Below are 18,153 nucleotides of genomic sequence, written 5' to 3' on the forward strand. Positions count from 1 at the left end.
CGAAAACCTACCCCCATGCTTCAGAACCCAAATTTAACCTAAAGACAGAATTTGGGATTAAGAGGAAGATAGTTTTATTGCTTTGCCAGGCAAAGAAGACTGCAGCGGCCTATGGCCTTCAAAAATTGCAAGCCTACCCAGAGGAAAGAGCTGAAATCAAGAGTTGGACACTTAACTGACTATGCCACCCAGGCACCCCTCCTAGCTATCCTTGCACATTTTTTCTCTCAGATGAAATTTAGAACAATTTTACTAACCTTTGAGAATATGTTTAGACTTCCATTTAGCAGATGGACTGCTTTGGGAAAGGTCATGTTTGAAATATTTGTCTTTGAGTGCAATGTAGTTTTCCACTATACAAGTCTATTTGTCTTACACACATCTTATGTTCAAACATTTTACTGAGCTTGTTGCCATGATGAATAGTAACATAATCCATTTATATTTTAAAACCATTATTTTTAAAATTTTTTAAAATTTTTTATTTATTTATGATAGTCACACACAGAGAGAGAGAGAGAGAGAGAGAGAGGCAGAGACACAGGCAGAGGGAGAAGCAGGCTCCATGCACCAGGAGCCCGACGTGGGATTTGATCCCGGGTCTCCAGGATTGCGCCCTGGGCCAAAGGCAGGCGCTAAACCGCTGCGCCACCCAGGGATCCCTAAAACCATTATTTTTTGCTCGAATATGGGAAACCTATTAATCTTTGAATATCTGGTTATATTGGTTAATTTTATAAAAATCCTAATATATTTTGGGCTTTCTATTTGGACAAAAATATAATCTGCAGTAATGAAGTTTTTTCTTCCCCAATAGCTCTAAGTCATTTCTAGTTTCAATCTTATTGCATCAAAAATATTAAATCAATATTCTGATGATAAGCCCTGAAAACTTTAAGAAAGCACATATTAAAAATTAAATCTGCTGAGTGAAGTAAGTCAATCAGAGAAGGACAAACATTGTATGTTCTCATTCATTTGGGGAATATAAATAATAGTGAAAGGGAATATAAGGGAAGGGAGAAGAAATGTGTGGGAAATATCAGAAAGGGAGACAGAACGTAAAGACTGCTAACTCTGGGAAACAAACTAGGGGTGGTAGAAGGGGAGGAGGGCGGGGGGTGGGAGTGAATGGGTGACGGGCACTGGGGGTTATTCTGTATGTTAGTAAATTGAACACCAATAAAAAATAAATTAAAAAAAATTAAATCTTTGGCAAGCAAGCTTATAAAGGATATATATTAAAATTTTCAAGTTATTAGAGCAAGATCTAAGGTTAATCAATATTGTCACTCTCTAGAGTGTGTTTCATCTAAATTGAGGCCAAAGAGCACCAGAAGGCTTTAACAGATCAATTGGGAGGACATTTGAGTGGGCACTTGATATTTTTTTTTTGAGGGGGCTCCTTTCCCTCAGTTGCATCCCCCCACACACAAACCACAGCAAATAGCAGATCTTTAGTATTTGTGGTCATTGATATGGAACTGACTGGAAAACTGCCCTCCCTCACCCCTCCCATCAACAGACACTGCATTCTTCTAAAGGCCCCCGTCTGAATATTTTGCATCATCTGTGTTAAATTTTTTACCACTGTCACACCCTCTTCCTCTCAGACATTTCTGCCTGGAGAATTGATGTTTTTAATCAATACTCATATACAACACTGCTTGATTACAAAATATCACATCAACTACTAAATCTGAGTGCTGGTAGCTAAGGAAAAAGAATAATTTGTGAGACAAGGCATTGATTTCTAAATGGTTGATTTTAATAGTGATATGACTAGTTACAAATGCATTCAGTCATGCCCACAATCAAAAGAGTAAAACCTATGGTAGCCCCACTTGCCATGAAACAGTGTTTCATTTGTTTTGTATTTAACGTAATGAGAATTAACTTATTTTCTAAGCAAACTACAACAATCCAGTTTAATGGACCCTACAGTTTTAATAAATTAAAACATGGTTTCCTCTTCCCCTAAATAACTACAAAAGAACATCTACTTACATTAGAGTGAACTGTATTTGACGAATGATACAAATCCAAGTTTGGAGACAATAATGCTTCTGTAGGGGAAGCAGATTTTGCTGCCCCAAAGTTTGCCTCTTTGGCATATTCGATTTTTAAGTTGGTTATTTTTTTTCATAAATATTTATTTACTTGAGAGAGAGAGAGAGGGATGGAGCTCACATGAACAGTGGGGAGAGGGAGAAAATCTCAAGGAGAGTACAGAGCCTGATGTGGGGCTTGATCTCACAACTCTTGAGACCATGTGACCTGAGCTGAAATCAAGAGTCAAAGTTTACCTTACTGAGCCACCCAAGTACCCCTATGCTGATATTTTTTTTTTAAAGAAACTACAGACACAGAAAACTCTGAAAACTGAGAAGTTACCCTTTTAGGAGACATTTATATATACAAGAGAAATCTCCCTTTAAAGGTGTCTCCTTCGATACCAAGAAGAGGAGGACTCTAAATCTCTAGAAACTTATCAATCGAAAAGGCATGGATTTAAATCTGCATAATAACCTTACCTTGGTTTATTGTTTTGGTAACCTCCCATAATGCCCTCTCTACCCCCAAAACCTTTTGTCTTTAACTAGAGCTGATGTTTAAGGCAATGGCATCAGTCAGGAACTTACTGTTTACTTGGGTCTCTGCCATGTACACAGAAGGTACACGTTATTTATTAAACTTAGTTTGATTTTTTTCTTTTTTTTTTTAAGTAGGCTCCATGCCCAATGTGGGACTCAAACTCATGACCCCAAGATCAAGAGTTACAGGCTCTACTGAGCCAGCCAGGCACCCCTCTTTGACTTTCTCTTGTTAATTTCTCCTTACTTGGTCTCATGTCAGTTTGATTCTCAGGCCAGCTAGGACCTTACTGGGTAGACTAAAATTTTTCCCTCCCCAACAATTCACATTTGCAAAGCTTAACAGTCTTTTTTACTATGGTGTGGAAGAGCCTAGGTTAATTGCCTATAGAACTGTTTTTGTTAACTCTTGCTCTTTGTAAGTAATATGTTAATCTGATGCAGTATGTCATTAACTAGAATAAAACTTCCATCTCAAAATTGCAGTTTGTTTTGTGAATGAATCCTAATAATTTCCTACATAAGACCCTAAGTGACAGTAAAAGCAGTGTTTAATAACTGACATATAGGAAACAATTTAAATAATTTCTATATCTTTCTCAAAGAACTTGCATTTTTGCTTCCTTTTGAAACCATCTTTTTGGTTCTTCAAATTGCTTGTCCCAATAGTATGAATTTTATTTTATTTTTAAAGATTTTATTATTAAGTAATCTCTATACCCTGAGATCAAGATTCGCATGCGCTACTGACTGAGGCAGCCCATCACCCCACGTCCCGGCAGTATGAATTTTATTTGCTTTAAGTTATGCTAAAATGTACAAAAGGAAGTCACAATAAACAAATTCTATATAATCCCTGTAATAGACATTAGCAATAGAGTAATGTTCAGACATGTCCCACCAAGTGCCATTTAGAATACTGAAGTACCACTGCTATATAGAAGACAGTAGGTCCAGAGTTTTAGTGGGGTACTTCGGAAGTGAGACTCTAAAGTCTTATTTTTATATCTTTGGTGGAGAAAAATCTCTCAAAACCGCTCAATTTTAAATGCAAGTCAGATGCAGTCACACTATAATAAGAGTGTTGAAATAAATAACCTTGGATATTAATAAATCAAAGATAGACTTAATCTTCAATTTTGTTAAATTCCAAAATCCATATAATTTAAAGTAAATAGGGCACAATGTTAACAACCAGAGATTCCAGGTGAGGGTTATATGGTGTTCACTGTACTATTATTTTTAACTTTTTTGTAAATTTGCAAATTTTCAAAATAAATGAAAATGTGCATAAAACCAGACACCATGAATTAAGTAAAAATATAAGACATAGACACAAAGTATTTGTCAACGAATACCACTAATTTCAGAGAAAAAAAGGACTCATCTATAGATAAAATCTCCTGCTAAGAGAGCATGGGAGAAACATTTGACATGCATTAAAAGAGCAAACCGATTTAGAAGGCAAAAGAGAAGGCATTATCATCTTATGCCCTCATGGACATTATCTTTGAGTTTTCAGAGTATGTTTTTCTTGGCCCAACAATGTCTGTCCTAATCATGCAAAGCACAGCAATCTACTGACTTGCATGTTTACACACGATGATAAAGATTTTAAAAATGTGAAAATTTCATTCAGGAGGGTCAGCACAACAAAGCTCTCTCCGTAAAATGAAAATGCTCTCTAACTTTAAGGAATAAAATCATTTTCTCAGTTGAGTGTCTGAAAACTGATAAAGCATCACATTTCCTGTTAGATCTCTGGCTGAATAGCATCAGCTTAGCAAAAGAGCACGTTTTCTTTTTTTTCTTTCTAATCTTCATTTACTTTGAGATAGGAGACAGCACAATGGCAACTTCAAATCATTTGTCTTTTGGTGGAAAAGTAGAGCAGAAGCCATAGGCTGTGAATATCAACACTGAAACAATCTGCCCCAAACCTGATGTTCCTCACGATTATCAGGCCTTCAAGTATGTATGTGGCACAGGGTTTGGGTCCCTCCTCATGGGTTCTGAGGAAGAAGGAAACTTACAATCCAAGGGCTAAACAACAACCAAGGGGCAGGTACCACGAAGAAGCAAGGATAACAGAAGCCAGCCAGTCCTTTGAAATAGAGGCACAGGTGACATTAAGTTGTCCCTGGGAAGCTGGGCATAAGTGGATCCAAAGAGCAATAGCCTTACTATCTGGAAATAGTACTGACTGCTAGAACATTCATCTAAGATCTCAGAAATTGCCCAAATAGGCTGCCTCTCCTCCAACTCCTCATGCCTACCTCCTCCTTTCTGTCTTAGATCTCCACTGCCCATACATACAACACTCTTTCTGTCTTGGGTCACATAAGAGAACTGAGGCAGTATTCTGGGGAATTATGGAAACAAGTTTTTATACATCTTGATAGCAGGGTCTGAGGAGATGAGGGTGGGGGTGAGTAGAGACAAATACTTGGAAAAATGGAATTTCTCTGAGTTTCTCTGTAATTTATAATAATAAAGATATCTCAACTTTTTAAATAACTTAAGATATCTTTTCTAATAAGATGATTCATAGAATCAACTAAGCTAGACAGTGCTACTTTTTTGTTTTTGAAAACATATATACATTGTTAGAAGCGAAAATCAGAAATATTCACATTCAATCAAGCTCATTTTTTCAAGTTCCCTGAGACAATGCATACTGATATGCTACACAGCACAATGTTACAGCAGAAAGTAAATTATTTACAAGGACCATTTAAAGTCAAATTTCTATTTCACCAAATAAAACCTGCAAGATAAATTACACCCTTACAATTGGTTGTTGCTGCAAATTTATTCAAACTAAGAAAATTGTCATCATTAAAGCTCTCAAAGTAATTTTGGCACAGATGAAATCTTAGTCATTTTGTTAAGTCCCTGAGTTCTTTGAACAGGCTGGTTTTTGCATTCAGCCTCTTCCCCAGCCACCTGAGCCAGCGCCCCCTCCCCGCCCCCCAGCCCAGTGCCTCCCAACCTGTCACGGCCCCTGCTAACTCTAGGTCAACATTTGATGCTATAACCTTTCTAACCCACTGTGCTCCGCAGAAACCACAGTTTCGAGGACATTTCTAATTGGAGTCCCCAACCCAAAGAGCGCCCCTTATAGTTTCTCTGATGTTTGTTTATTACTGGGCAGAAGAATCAGGTGGGGTGTATCCCATGCACGTGTCTTCTTATTTCTAACGTTGCCCAAAATGAACAGTCAGTGTTTTAATGTCTCCAGGGCTTTATGCCTCAGATGCTCATCTAAACACTGGATGGCAAAGAGGTCAATGTCTGTGTCAAACTTGTTGGCAAACAAGTGGTGCTTGCGTAGCATCCAGTTCAAGTCACCTGCTCCGAAAACACACACAGAACGCACATGGACCCCACTGCACGGTGGGTAGGGGGCACCCTTAGAGACATCACCTTCAAAGTACTGCCATTTGACAAACCTTGCGATTGCATGCATGTCAGACATGTCATACTTCTGGCTTAAGGACAGCGAGCCTGGGACTTCAGGGATCCTCTGAATAGTGGCCCAGAGGTACTCATCAGGGCTGTATGTGTCTTTTGCCCACTCCATAAACTTTTGGATTTTTTCATTCTTTAGCACATATTCTACATACTTCCTACTGACCACAAAATAAGCACTGCCTGAAAATAGAGGTGTTTCAAGAGGTGGATGCATTTTGTCAGTCCCTGTGTTGGTCAGCTTTCCATTAACAACTGTAAAATGCTTTTTCCACCTTTCTTTTTTGTTGGATGGCATTCTCTCAGTTTCTAGGTTGTTTTCACCCATTAGCGATTTGAGCTTCCGGACAATTTCCAAGTTGGTTTTGATAGGAAAATCCATGCCACAAAGATTTATCAAGTACTTCCAGTCTGCACTCATCCTATGGAGGTCCTGCATGCAGTTGAGGTCAGCCTGAACTCGACTCCATGAGGCATATACCACACTCTCTAGCTGACTGGCCACGAAGATGTTACTGAAGCAGGACGCAATGCCAAGCACGGCAGCCAAGAAGGAATCCTCGGATTTTTTGTCCACGTGAATGCAGTAGAAATTCTGAGGCATGTAGATGGCCCTCAGGAGCCTGTCAAGCATCTCAATTTTGTGATGAACTACTATAGAATATGCTATGGGAAATTCTGCTTCTTCTTTACTAAGGGGTTCCATGATGTATTTGCGCCTCTTGATGAACGAATTACAATCTCTGGTCATGTTTATATAGTCACTGGTTGTCCACCGAGGGCGCTGCCTAAACTTCACTGTTAGAATTTCAAGCTGTACCTTTTGGATTTCATCTACATCACCCTGTAAAACTTTGGTACAATTAATATTACTGCTAGGATTCTCTCCAACCAGCTCCAAATGTCCAACACTTACAAATTCGGGCTTCTGATGAATTCGCAAAACAGAGAAGGTGACTACGGAAAAAACAAGAAGCAGGCAGTAGTATTTCGTGGGATAAGAGAAAAGTCTCCTCCGCAGCAATGTTCTCAGCATTTCAAACAATTGGGGATTACTCTATTAAGGGCAGTCTTCTAGGCTTTAAGCAGTCATGATTTCTCTTCTGTCGTGGCCTTGAGAGTTGTTAGTTTGCATTTAGCAAAACTGCAAAGGCATCCTGAAACAGAGAACAGAAATAAAACAAAACAAAACAAAAAACAGAAAGAATGTATATAAATACAATTTTTTACAACATCTTCTCAGGTTTAAAAACTATTCTCTTTGCTATGAGGTCAGATGTTCAAAACAGAACCAAATTGGTCAACAAGAGAGTAGTGTTCTAGGAAACCCACAGTCTGTAATATTAATACCATATTATTAAGAAAGAATACAAGGGGGGCAGACTGGCCTTGCTCAGTCAATGAAGCATGCAATTCTTGATCTTAGGGTTATGAGTTCGAATCCTATATTGAGTATGGAAGTTGCTTAAAAATAAGTTCTAAAAAAAAATAAAAAAACAAAAAAAAAAAGGATGTGCTGAAATATCCTACATCTTATCTCTCAGGAATATTAAGGTACAAAATCACAGTTGAAGACCTAGGCTACAATTATTTAACTCTCCACAGTTGCTGAGGTGAGTTTTTGCTCCTGTGCTGGTTCTAATTAGCAGCCTTTGCCTTGAAATCTTTACCAATCTGGATTCATCTGGACACATCCATTATTATCCATAAGTTGGCATCAGCAGCCCTACATATTGGAAGAGATCAGCTCCATTCTGCTCTTCACCAATTTGGGACTGGAGGTGCTCTAAAGGAGAAGTTCAAAAATAGCTGTGACTTCTAAGAATCTCAGAAGAAAAAGCAAGTAAAATGATTTTTCAAATTAAACTACGAAGGACTGGCTGAAACCAAGCTGGATTTGAGTCTGTTTCGTATCTTAGTTTAATTCCATACCAGGCACCGCAGGAAGAGAAGACATACACAATCAAAAATAGAGACATAGCCTTGTATTTCCTGAATTGTTTTTTAACAGGTTATGATAATTAATGCTTGTGAGAAATAACAGTTGTATACAAATTATAAGGTATGACAGACCAGTTGTCTATATTCAAATGAGGAACCCAACTCATTTTTACTATGTTTATAAATATTACAAAATAGATTATTTTCAAAAATCAATTTTATAACTTGGAAATTGGTACTATAACTAATAAATGCTACTTTTCTCTTTTAAGATTTTATTTTTAAGTAATCTCTACACCCAATTGAGGCTCAAACTTACAACCCCAAGATCAAGAGTCCTATGCTCCACCGACTGATTCAGCCAGGCACTCCCAAGTGTTACTGTTCTAACAAGAAAGTCAAATACCATTGATTATCTCCATACCAGATATACAGGGATTTGAAAATAATTTTTTATTTTTTTATTTTTTTAATTTTTTTAAGGATTTATTGATTTATTTATGATAGACATAGAGAGAGAGAGAGAGAGAAGCAGAGACACAGGAGGAGGGAGAAGCAGGCTCCATGCTGGGAGCCCGACGTGGGACCTGATCCCGGGACTCTAGGATCGCACCCTGGGCTAAAGGCAGGCACTAAACCGCAGAGCCACCTAGGGATCCCCCTGAAAATAATTTTTTAATACGAGGATTAACACTAGAACTTTTAAATATTTAGTTAGGAAATAAATTGTGAATATTAATAATACAAATAAAATAATTGGCCATTATTGGTATAGAATAATGTCATGAAAAGTGCTTATTTTTTTTTTTTTTTACCATTTAGAATTAAAGTCTGGCTCATTTAGTTCTCAGATTTCAGGTAACATACTGTGTTTGTAGAGTGCCTCCCATGCAGGCAGGTTTCTTATATGTACCAGGCATTCAGCAATGGTGCTATGTCCCATGAGGCTTTTTAAAAAATCTGTGAAATGAAAAGGGAAATGTGTGAAGGGATGTAATGCTCATTAAGTATACACACACTCAGAAAGCATGCTGGTGAGCTAATCCTATGTATTTACTTTTTTTTTTCTCAAAATTATGGCTGGTTCATTTCTCACTTTCAAAATTTCCTTCTCTCCAGTCTTACTTGTTTTTCTAATACTGGTTGTGTATTGCTAAATGTTTGAAAATATTTGCAATTTGGGTCAAACTTTTCCAAAGAAAACTCTAGCAGCATGTCCCAAAGTGGGTGCCAAGGAACAGTTTAATGGTTCAATACTATTGGAAAATCCAATATATTCTATCCCCACTGTGAAGATTCCCAGTGTTTATTGGCCCATGAAAGCCAATCTTGTAATTGAGTTAGCTGCTTATCTTGTCTTCTTCCAACTATCTTTTCCACCACCCAACTCCAAACCTGTATTAGCAAGAAACATGGGGAGATTCTGAAAAAATACTTAAGCATAACAGCCATTAAAACATCAGATCATAAAATGATGCCACTAAGTAGTACCCACTCCTTATTGGTTCAGACATTCAAAGAAATCTCTATCCAATCATTAGGTGATCCAGTATCCAAGCTAACTGAACAGAGACTTAAGTAGCCTCACACTACAAAGAAAGTAAACTTTTGAAAACTAACCTAGCAAAGTCACGAAGCAAACACAGCATCAACAACAAACCACTATAGGATTTGCCTTTTTGGACAGGGCCGGGGCAGAAGTCCGACTTCCAGAGTTGACACATTAGAAAATGTCCTTTTTCTTTCTTTCTTTTTTTTAGAGAGTACATGGTGGTGGTGGTGGGGGGGGGGGGTTGCAGTGGGAGGGGCAAGGAGAGAGAGAATCTCAAGCAGGCTCCAAACTGGGCACAGAGTCTAATGCAGGGCTGGATCTCATGGCCTTGAGTTGAAATCAAGAGCTGACGCCTAACTGACTAAGCCACCCAGGCATCTCTAAAATGTCCCTCCATAGGGGGACACTCAGGGGTTGAGCGTCTGCCTTCAGCTCAGATTTATTAATACCAGGATTAACACTAGAAATATTTAGTGTTAAGACTTTTAAATATTTAGTTAGGAAATAAATTGTGAATATTAATAATACAAATAAAATAATTGGCCATTATTGGTATTCTGGGGTCCTGGGATCAAGATCTGCATCAGGCTCCATGCCAGGAGCCTGCTTCTCCCTCTGCCTGTGTCTCTGCCTCTCCCGAAAAAATAAATAAAATCTTTAAAAAATAAATAAATAATAAAATGTCCCTTTAACAATAAAAAAATACAGGGCATGTCAAGAAACATGAAAGTCTGGCCCATATACAGGAAAAAAAGCACAGTAAGTAAAAACTGTCCCTAAGGAAGCCCAGGCATTGGACTTAACAAAGACTTTCAGCTATTATAAATATTTTCAAGGAACTAAAGAACTGAAAGTAATGAGAATGATATTTAACCAAATTGAGAATCTCAATAAAGAGATAGAAAATTATAAAGAAAAAAACCCCAACAGAAATCTGGAACCAAAAGTGCAATAAACTGAACTGAAAGTTGTCTAGAGGGGTTCAACAGAAGATTTAAACTGACAGAAGAATCAGTGGAATTGAGGACAGGTCAAGTGAGAATATCTAGTTGTGGGACAAAAAGTAAAGAACATTAAGAAAAATGAACAGAGCCTCGGAGAGGTATGAGATATTAAGCATTATCAACAGATGCATCATATAAGATTTCCTGAAGGAAAGCTGAGGGGGACAGGAAAGGGGGGGGAGAGAGGGCTGGATACGTACCATGAGAGGTAGAAAAAAAAATCTGAATAATGCTGAAAACTTCCCCAAATTTGATTTAAAAAAATTAACCTGCACACCCAGAAGGCACAATGAACACCAACTATGCAAAATGGTACAATCACTTTGGCAGTTTCTAAACAGAGGCTAATCTCTCAACATGGTGATCACATTCCTAGGTTTGTTTGATGGTCTAAGATACGGCTTATCCTGGAGAAAGTTCTATGTGTTCTTGAGAAGAACGTGTATTTGATGTGGGTGGAGTGTTCTACAAATGTCCATTAGTTGTTGGTTTATCGTGGAGTTCAAGTCTTCCGATTCCTTGTTGCCCTTCTTGATTACAAAATGTCTTTGTCTCTAATAGTTTTTACCCTAAAGTCTATTTTGTCAGCTCTTAGTATAGTTACTCTAGCTCACCTCGGGTATTTGTTTACATGGCACATCTATTTGCATTATTTTACTGCAACCTAATTGTGTCTCTAAATCTGAACCATATCTCTTGTAGATATCCTATCACTGGGTCACTTTTTAAAAATCGATTTTGCCAATCTCTGCCTTGTGATTGGAGGTCTTAGTCCATTTACATGTAATCTGCTATTCTGCTATGTGACCCAAACACACTGCCAAGCCTTCCTCGCCCAAAATCTACCGGACTTGGCAACTGTCTTAGCAATTATCTAGACAAAGTCCCTCTCTTGAACACTGATGCCTTTCTTGAAAGAACAGACTTCCTTGTGGATCCCACAATGAATATTTTTAAGTAGGAAAACACAACTTGAGACGAAATGGGAGAAAATAATTCTACCATGTGAAGAAACGAAAGTTAGTACTTAAGGCAATAGTTCTTCATAGGTGTTTTTTTTTAAATCAAAACCAAGAACCACAAGAATACTAAATTCTATCAATACTGAAAGTCAACTCTGATCTGTTCTGATGCTGGTACTAAGGAGAGCTGGTCAATGAAGAGAATCGAAAAAAAAGCATCAAACACACCCGAGGTAACAGTAACAGTCTCTAGAAGCGTTCCAACATAAAATGAGCAGTTCTATCTGGTCAGGACTAGGGTGCAGCTCACTGGAGTGGGAGGACAGACAAAATGTTCTCAGGCACAGTGAGAGAGGAGACAGCAAGTAAAATCCGAAAAGCAGAGAGATGAAAGGTAACTGATTAAGCAGACCCAACAATCCCAGACTGCCAGCAAGGAAAGAAAGAACTGGCTCTATTTACGCTATAAGATCTTCAGAAGAGTCAAGGAAATGGTGGCACAGATTTCGGAGGGTGAGGGGTGAGAGTGGCTGAAAACAAAATAAAACAAAACAAAACAGTAGTGGCTGGCAGTTATTTGTAAGCAGTTGTATCTCTACCCTGAAACCTGGCCAAGACCCAAGATTTAGTCTCTGTATGTTGGGGCACACCAGGCACAATTGAAAACAAGGTTTCCAACCAAGAAACAGCAGAACTGAGTGAACCCAAGGACAATAGGTATTGAGATCTCCTTCCCTATTTCCAGCTATCAGCTCCCAGAATTTCGCCAGCCACCCCAATGCAGGAGTTCATTCATTGGGGAATCCAACCAAGCCAAGACCTAAATATATTGCTTAAACTGGAAATTTCCCTAAACGTTCAAAGAAACACATTGTGTACGGGGAGAAGAAAATTAATAAGAAAAACATTGCATTCAATCAATAAGATTATATGGCCTGAAAATGGGCAAAACAACACTCCTGTCCCATATGCTCTTTTGCAATGTGACCTTAACATTCTCCAATCAAGACAGAGTCAAAATTTCTTTCCCCTTAGATTTGGACAACCTTGTGGCTACAATGACCAGGAGAGTTTGGCAGAAGTGACACTATTTGGGTGCCAAGTCTGGGTCATGTAAAACTATGTATGCAGCTTCCAACTGGTTGTTTTAGAAAATTTGCTCTCCAGGCGTTTCCTTTTGGAACCAGCTTCCATGTTGTAACAAGCCAGAGAGTCCAAGGTACCCAAGTCAACAGTCCCAGGTGAACCCAGCCTTCATTCATCCTAGTCCAGCTGCCAGACATATAAGTGAGGAAGCTACCAGATGACTCCAGCCCATGGTCACTCAGGTCTTCTCTGAATTCCTGACCCAAAAATGTGTGAGCAAAAAATAAAATGGAAATGTTCATGTTACTACATTTGGGGAGGTCTGCCTCATAGCAGTGACTCCAACAAATCAGAAACCACAAAAACAGAACACTTAGCAAATAAAAAAAGGGTCTTAAAACGTAACGACATGATAGGAAAAACTGTAAAGCTCAATGGCAGTGTTGGAAAATAAAGCTGAGGAAAACTCTTAAGGAGTTAAGCAAATAGGCAAACCAACTGATGAGGAAATTAGAGAAAAAAAAAAAATAGTGATTTCGAGAAGCAGACCAGGAGATCCACTATCTGGAAGAATAACAAGACCTCCAGAAAGAGAAAACAAAAAAAGACGGAAGGAAGAAATCAATTAAACGGCTAAAGATTCTTTCTCACAAAGAAGGAATGGTTTCCAGATTGAAACTCCTTGGAAAACCGATACAATGGGTTAAAAAAAAAAAAAAAACAGATCCACACCAAGATACACTCATGAATCATGAAATACTGAAAAAAAAAAAAAAAAAAGAATATGACATGGGTCTCCAGAGGGGGAAAAATAAGCCCCATAGACAGGATTCAACAGCACAGTGTTTTCACATTTCATAGAAACCATCCACAAAAGACAGATAGGATAATGAGAACAGCATCAACATGCTGAAGGAAACTGAATGGGAGATGAGAATTCTTTGAACCTGATGAATTACTAAGTCAAGTAAGGGTCAAATAAAAAACATTTTACATCTTAAGACAGGTAAGGTCTCAAAATATCTACCTTTATGCACTTTATCTCAGGAAGCTACTAGAGGATCAACTCCATTAAAACTAAAGTACGGGGGTGCCTGGCTGGTTCAGTCGGTAGAGCATGTGGCTCTGAATCTGGGGGTTGTGAGTTTGAGCACACTCTGGGGGTAGAATTCACTTAAAAAAAAACTAACCTTAAGTATAAACTAAGAAAAGGAAAAACATAAGAATCAGAAAAGGTATATCCCAGGATGAGAGTAAAGGACTAGACTACAGCAAGGCTAACAGACAGGGGTAGCAGGCTGGGGCAGATGAGAAGGCTTCAGGGTGCCTGGGTGGCTATGTCAGGTCAGTTGGTTTAGCGACCGACTCTTGATTTCAGTTCAGGTCATGATCTCAGGGTCACGAGATCAAGCCCCGAGTCAGGTCGCGTGCTCAGTAAGGAGTCTGCAGGAGATTCTGGCCCTCCCCCATCTTGCACACACACTCTCCCTCTCTCTAAAATAAAATAGAAAATAGAAAAAAATAAAAATAAAAAGACCCCAGGAGAGATGTCTTCAAGATGAAACTGATAGAATAAATGATGAGAATAAGCATATTGAAAACTAACTTAAACAACTGGCAGAGTTTGGGTGGTGAATTCATAACTACACTGAAAACAAAGCATGTGAGAGAGGGTTCGGGTGATAATTATTGCCTCCAAAGCAATCAGACATGCAATGATGAAAAAAGCCATCTGGGTGCTCTGTGGCTTAGCTCTGAGGAGCAGCAGTCTTCATAATGTAAACATGATTTTCCCAATCGAGATTCACTGAAACCTTATTAGGAGGACAGAGCAATGGGAAAGATGGTTGTTGAAAGAAATGGGTTGTGTGCTTCGCCCAGCGTCACATAACTGCCCATGGGAGAGGCTCTAAATTCCGTGGCTGTTCCAAGCAAGAGGCCTCTGCCTAAGTGAACCCACCGCTTCAACAGCTCACAATGGTAAGGAGGGGACTTGCTACCATAACTACCAGAAGAATTAAGGTAGGGGACTGTTTCACCACGATAAGTACATGAGGAGATACATGTAAGGCAAGCCTAAAACCCAGTGATTATCAAATCTAGATTTCGGTTTGGAACATGTTAGGAAACTTAAGAAAATCTTATAATGGGGAGCCAGGGTGGCTCAGTGGTTGAGCCTCTGCCCTAGGCTCAGAGCGTGATCCCCGGGTCCTGGGATTGAGTCCTGCATTGGGCTCCTTGCAGGGAGTTCTTCCTCTGCCTGTGTCTCTGCCTCTCTGTGTGTCTCTCATGAATAAATAAATAAAATCTTAAAAAAAAAAAAATCTTACAATGTAAAAACTAAGCACATGTCTCAGTTTTTTAAATAAACCGAATCCAAAAGGTGACATTCATCCCACATACTTGTTAGTTTCAGTGACTTTAGAGAAGTCTCACTACATACAGAAGAAAATTTAAAAAAATAAAATAAAATAAAGAAACGCGCTGCCTATGGCTCAGGCTATATTTTCCTAAATTCCTTTTTTAATAATAATAATAATAATTTTTTCAAAAGGCAAAGCAAGAAGAGGGAGGGAGAGAAAAATACATGTTTTATTAAAAACTAATAGGGCATAACATATTTAGACCTCAAAGTAGGATTTAACACATTCAGTCAATATGCATATCCATAGGCACACACCCCTAAGAACAATCAGGATTTTCCTGCTCAGCCTCTAATTATTCTCAAGCCTCTCGGATAAGGGGTAAGATAAAAAGGGCCCTGCACTGCTTAGCTTTGTTAGCCTTGGTGAAGGTTACAGCGGACAGGTGAGTCAACTGTAAAAAAAAAGAAAAGAAAGGGTGGATTTCAAAAAGGTAAACTCTTTTCTTCTCAACAATTCCCACCACAGTCATTCTGGTTTAAGTCCAAACAAAACTATTATACATAAGAATAATTCTCTCTGCCTATTGCCTATTGTTTCAGTTTTTTAATAGTGGAAATACCTTTTTCCTTAAAAAAAAAATGTGTGTGCACAGGTGCCCACACACCTAGGCAAGTATGTGCACATGCGTGTGTGCTCGCACAGGTGCGCATGAACACACAGCCAAGTGGGTCTGGGACCCCTTGTCCTTCTGCAGCAGGAAGCGCTAGCCTCTGGTCCCATGGATGCTCCTCCGGGACTCAATTTCACAGACTCCCAAGGACTATTATTCTGCACCCCAGAGACTGCTGTGACAGGAGCAAAATAGCCACTACTGTGATGGATGCTAAAGCTGTCCAAGATCTCAGAGGACCGTGACTCAAACCCCACCCTGAAGCAGCCTGGAGAAGCAAGAGGATGTGGATGAGATCTCAAGGCTACTTCCTGCCATTCGGGGTAGAGTCCTTTCTGTCACCTGGAGCTCCACGGCCTCACCTCACCTGGGGGAGTCTGGTCGCTCTGTCGCCTGGCTGCTGTCCATGACTCACGGCAGCACAGTACCCAGATTTTCTGAGGCGTCACATTAACGGCAGCTCCTGGACCCCCAGAGGTATCTGCTCCTGCAGACTGGCCAGGGAAAGCTCCTGGGATCTTGATTAAGAACATCGAGCTTGGGGCACCTGGGTGGCTCAGCGGGTTTAGCGCCTGCCTTGCCTTCAGCCCAGGGCGTGATCCTGGAGTCCCAGGATCGGGTCCCACATCGGGCTCCCTGCATGGAGCCTGCTTCTGCCTCTGCCTGTGTCTCTGCCTCTCACTCCGTGTCTCTCATGAATAAATAAATAAAATCTTTTAAAAACAAAACAAAACGAAAAACACTGGGCTCCACAGTTTAGGTCACTGTCTCCCAGAGCTCATTCCAGTTTTCTTGAGCTTCAACCACAGAAACATAGTCAACAGGGAAAACCTTCTCGGACAGACACTGGACCCTCTTTTTTTTTTTTTTTAATTTTTATTTATTTATGATAGTCACAGAGAGAGAGAGAGAGAGGCAGAGACATAGGCAGAGGGAGAAGCAGGCTCCATGCACCGGGAGCCTGATGTGGGATTCGATCCCGGGTCTCCAGGATCGTGCCCTGGGCCAAAGGCAGGCACCAAACCGCTGCGCCACCCAGGGTTCCCGACACTGGACCCTCTTTGGAAAGGGGGCTTCCATATGAAATAAGATATTACAACTAAAGTCAGACGGTGTGACTGAAGGAGGTGAGGGCTGAAAGCACGGCTCTCTTCTCCAGAACCTGTATCTTCCAGGGCCAGGCACAGAATGTGCCACAGAGAATCACTCAGTTATGTTTGTTGAATGAAAATACAAGTTTCTTTCAAGGGGACCCCATGTTCCTCTGCTAAAAAACGTAATGAGCATCTCTCCTCTCTCCCTTCCAAAGCGTTGTTCCAAGTTCTCTGGACACGGGCTCAGGGAACCTGCATGAAAAATGCCAAACTTGCTAGCTCTCACGTAGGGGCAGATCTTAGACACATCCTACATCTTGGCACTCTTGGGGAAATACGTGCTTTTCAAAACAATGTGCACTTATAACTCTGACTAAAACCAAGGCTACCATTTTTCTAGAATCTTTAAGGTAGTGATAAAATTAAGAGCTATAAAGGCAGCTGATCGGTTCTTAAACACAATGAATAAAAATCAGCATTTTAAAGCTCAGTAAGCGGAATGGTTATTGGAATTTCTTTTCTTCTGCTTCTACTTCTTTTTACAATCCCATGAGCTGTTTAATCCCGTACTTAAGCATATTCATGTATAAATTCAAAATATGTGGTATATAATTCATGAAAGTTTCTCAATGACCTGCTCCTAATTTTAAATTAGATGTAATTAACTAAAACCAGGTTTCATCTATGTGGTCACCTATAAAAGAGAAAAAAGGAAGGAAGAAAAGGAGGTAGGGAAAAAGGGACAGAGGGAAGAAGGAAGGAAGGGAAAGAAAAAAGGAAGATAAGAAAGAAGAAAGAAGGAAAAGAAGAGAGTTCTCTATGCCTGAATTAATGGCATGAAAAATTCTATAGACTTTTTTTTTTTTTCATTTATTCACTATATGACCCTGGGACAAAACTAACTCAGGCATTTCATTCACTATTGGAAATAGCACTATTGTCTGTCTCCTTTGCTTCCTCCCCTGGAACTACCACCAGGGACATAAGTAGCTGAGGCCATTCCTGCCTCCAGGCTTGGCAGGCAAGATGCATTACACACCAGTTTCTCTGCCGCAGAACTGAAAGCTCGAAGTCCACCAAGAGGAAAAGAAAGGATCCAAAGCTTCCTCGATTACAGCTAACCTGAATCTTAAAAGATGAGTAGGATTTAGATAGTAGGTAATAGGAGAGAAAGGAGGCTGTAGAAAAGCTCTGTCCAGGGTGGCTCAGTCGGTTAAGTGTCTGCCTCCGGCTCAGGTCATGATCTTGGGGTTCTGGGATCCAGCCTCAGGTGAGGCTTCCCGCTGAGCCAGGAGTTGGTTTCTCCCTCTCCCTTTGCCCCTCCCTCCAGCTCATGTTCTCTCTCTCGGTCTCAAATAAATAACATCTTTAAAAAAAAAACAAAACAAAAGCTTTGTCCAGAAGCAGCAGCAG

The 18,153-nt window shown here is 39.7% G+C and overlaps 1 protein-coding gene across 7 annotated transcripts in view; it reads right to left on the reverse strand.

Annotated features, from left to right (window-relative positions):
- The window catches only part of GCNT1 (glucosaminyl (N-acetyl) transferase 1), a 57,482-nt gene that overhangs the window by 23,827 nt on the left and 15,502 nt on the right, over positions 1-18,153 (reverse strand). For 4 of the 7 annotated variants that reach the window (XM_072837722.1, XM_072837726.1, XM_072837729.1 and 1 more), the window contains 2 exons: positions 8,874-8,966; positions 1,747-7,222 (listed from right to left, as the gene is read on the reverse strand). In XM_072837722.1, coding sequence (XP_072693823.1) covers positions 5,815-7,101 — 1,287 coding nt within the window. In that variant the 5' untranslated portion in view covers positions 7,102-7,222; positions 8,874-8,966 and the 3' untranslated portion in view covers positions 1,747-5,814. Of the gene's footprint in view, positions 1-1,746; positions 7,223-8,821; positions 8,967-18,153 lie in introns of those variants that run through there. The other 3 variants (XM_072837723.1, XR_012036148.1, XM_072837727.1) reach the window with 3 other exon arrangements.

This window comes from Canis lupus, chromosome 1 (genome assembly GCF_048164855.1).
Source record: "Canis lupus baileyi chromosome 1, mCanLup2.hap1, whole genome shotgun sequence".
NCBI lineage: Eukaryota > Metazoa > Chordata > Mammalia > Carnivora > Canidae > Canis > Canis lupus.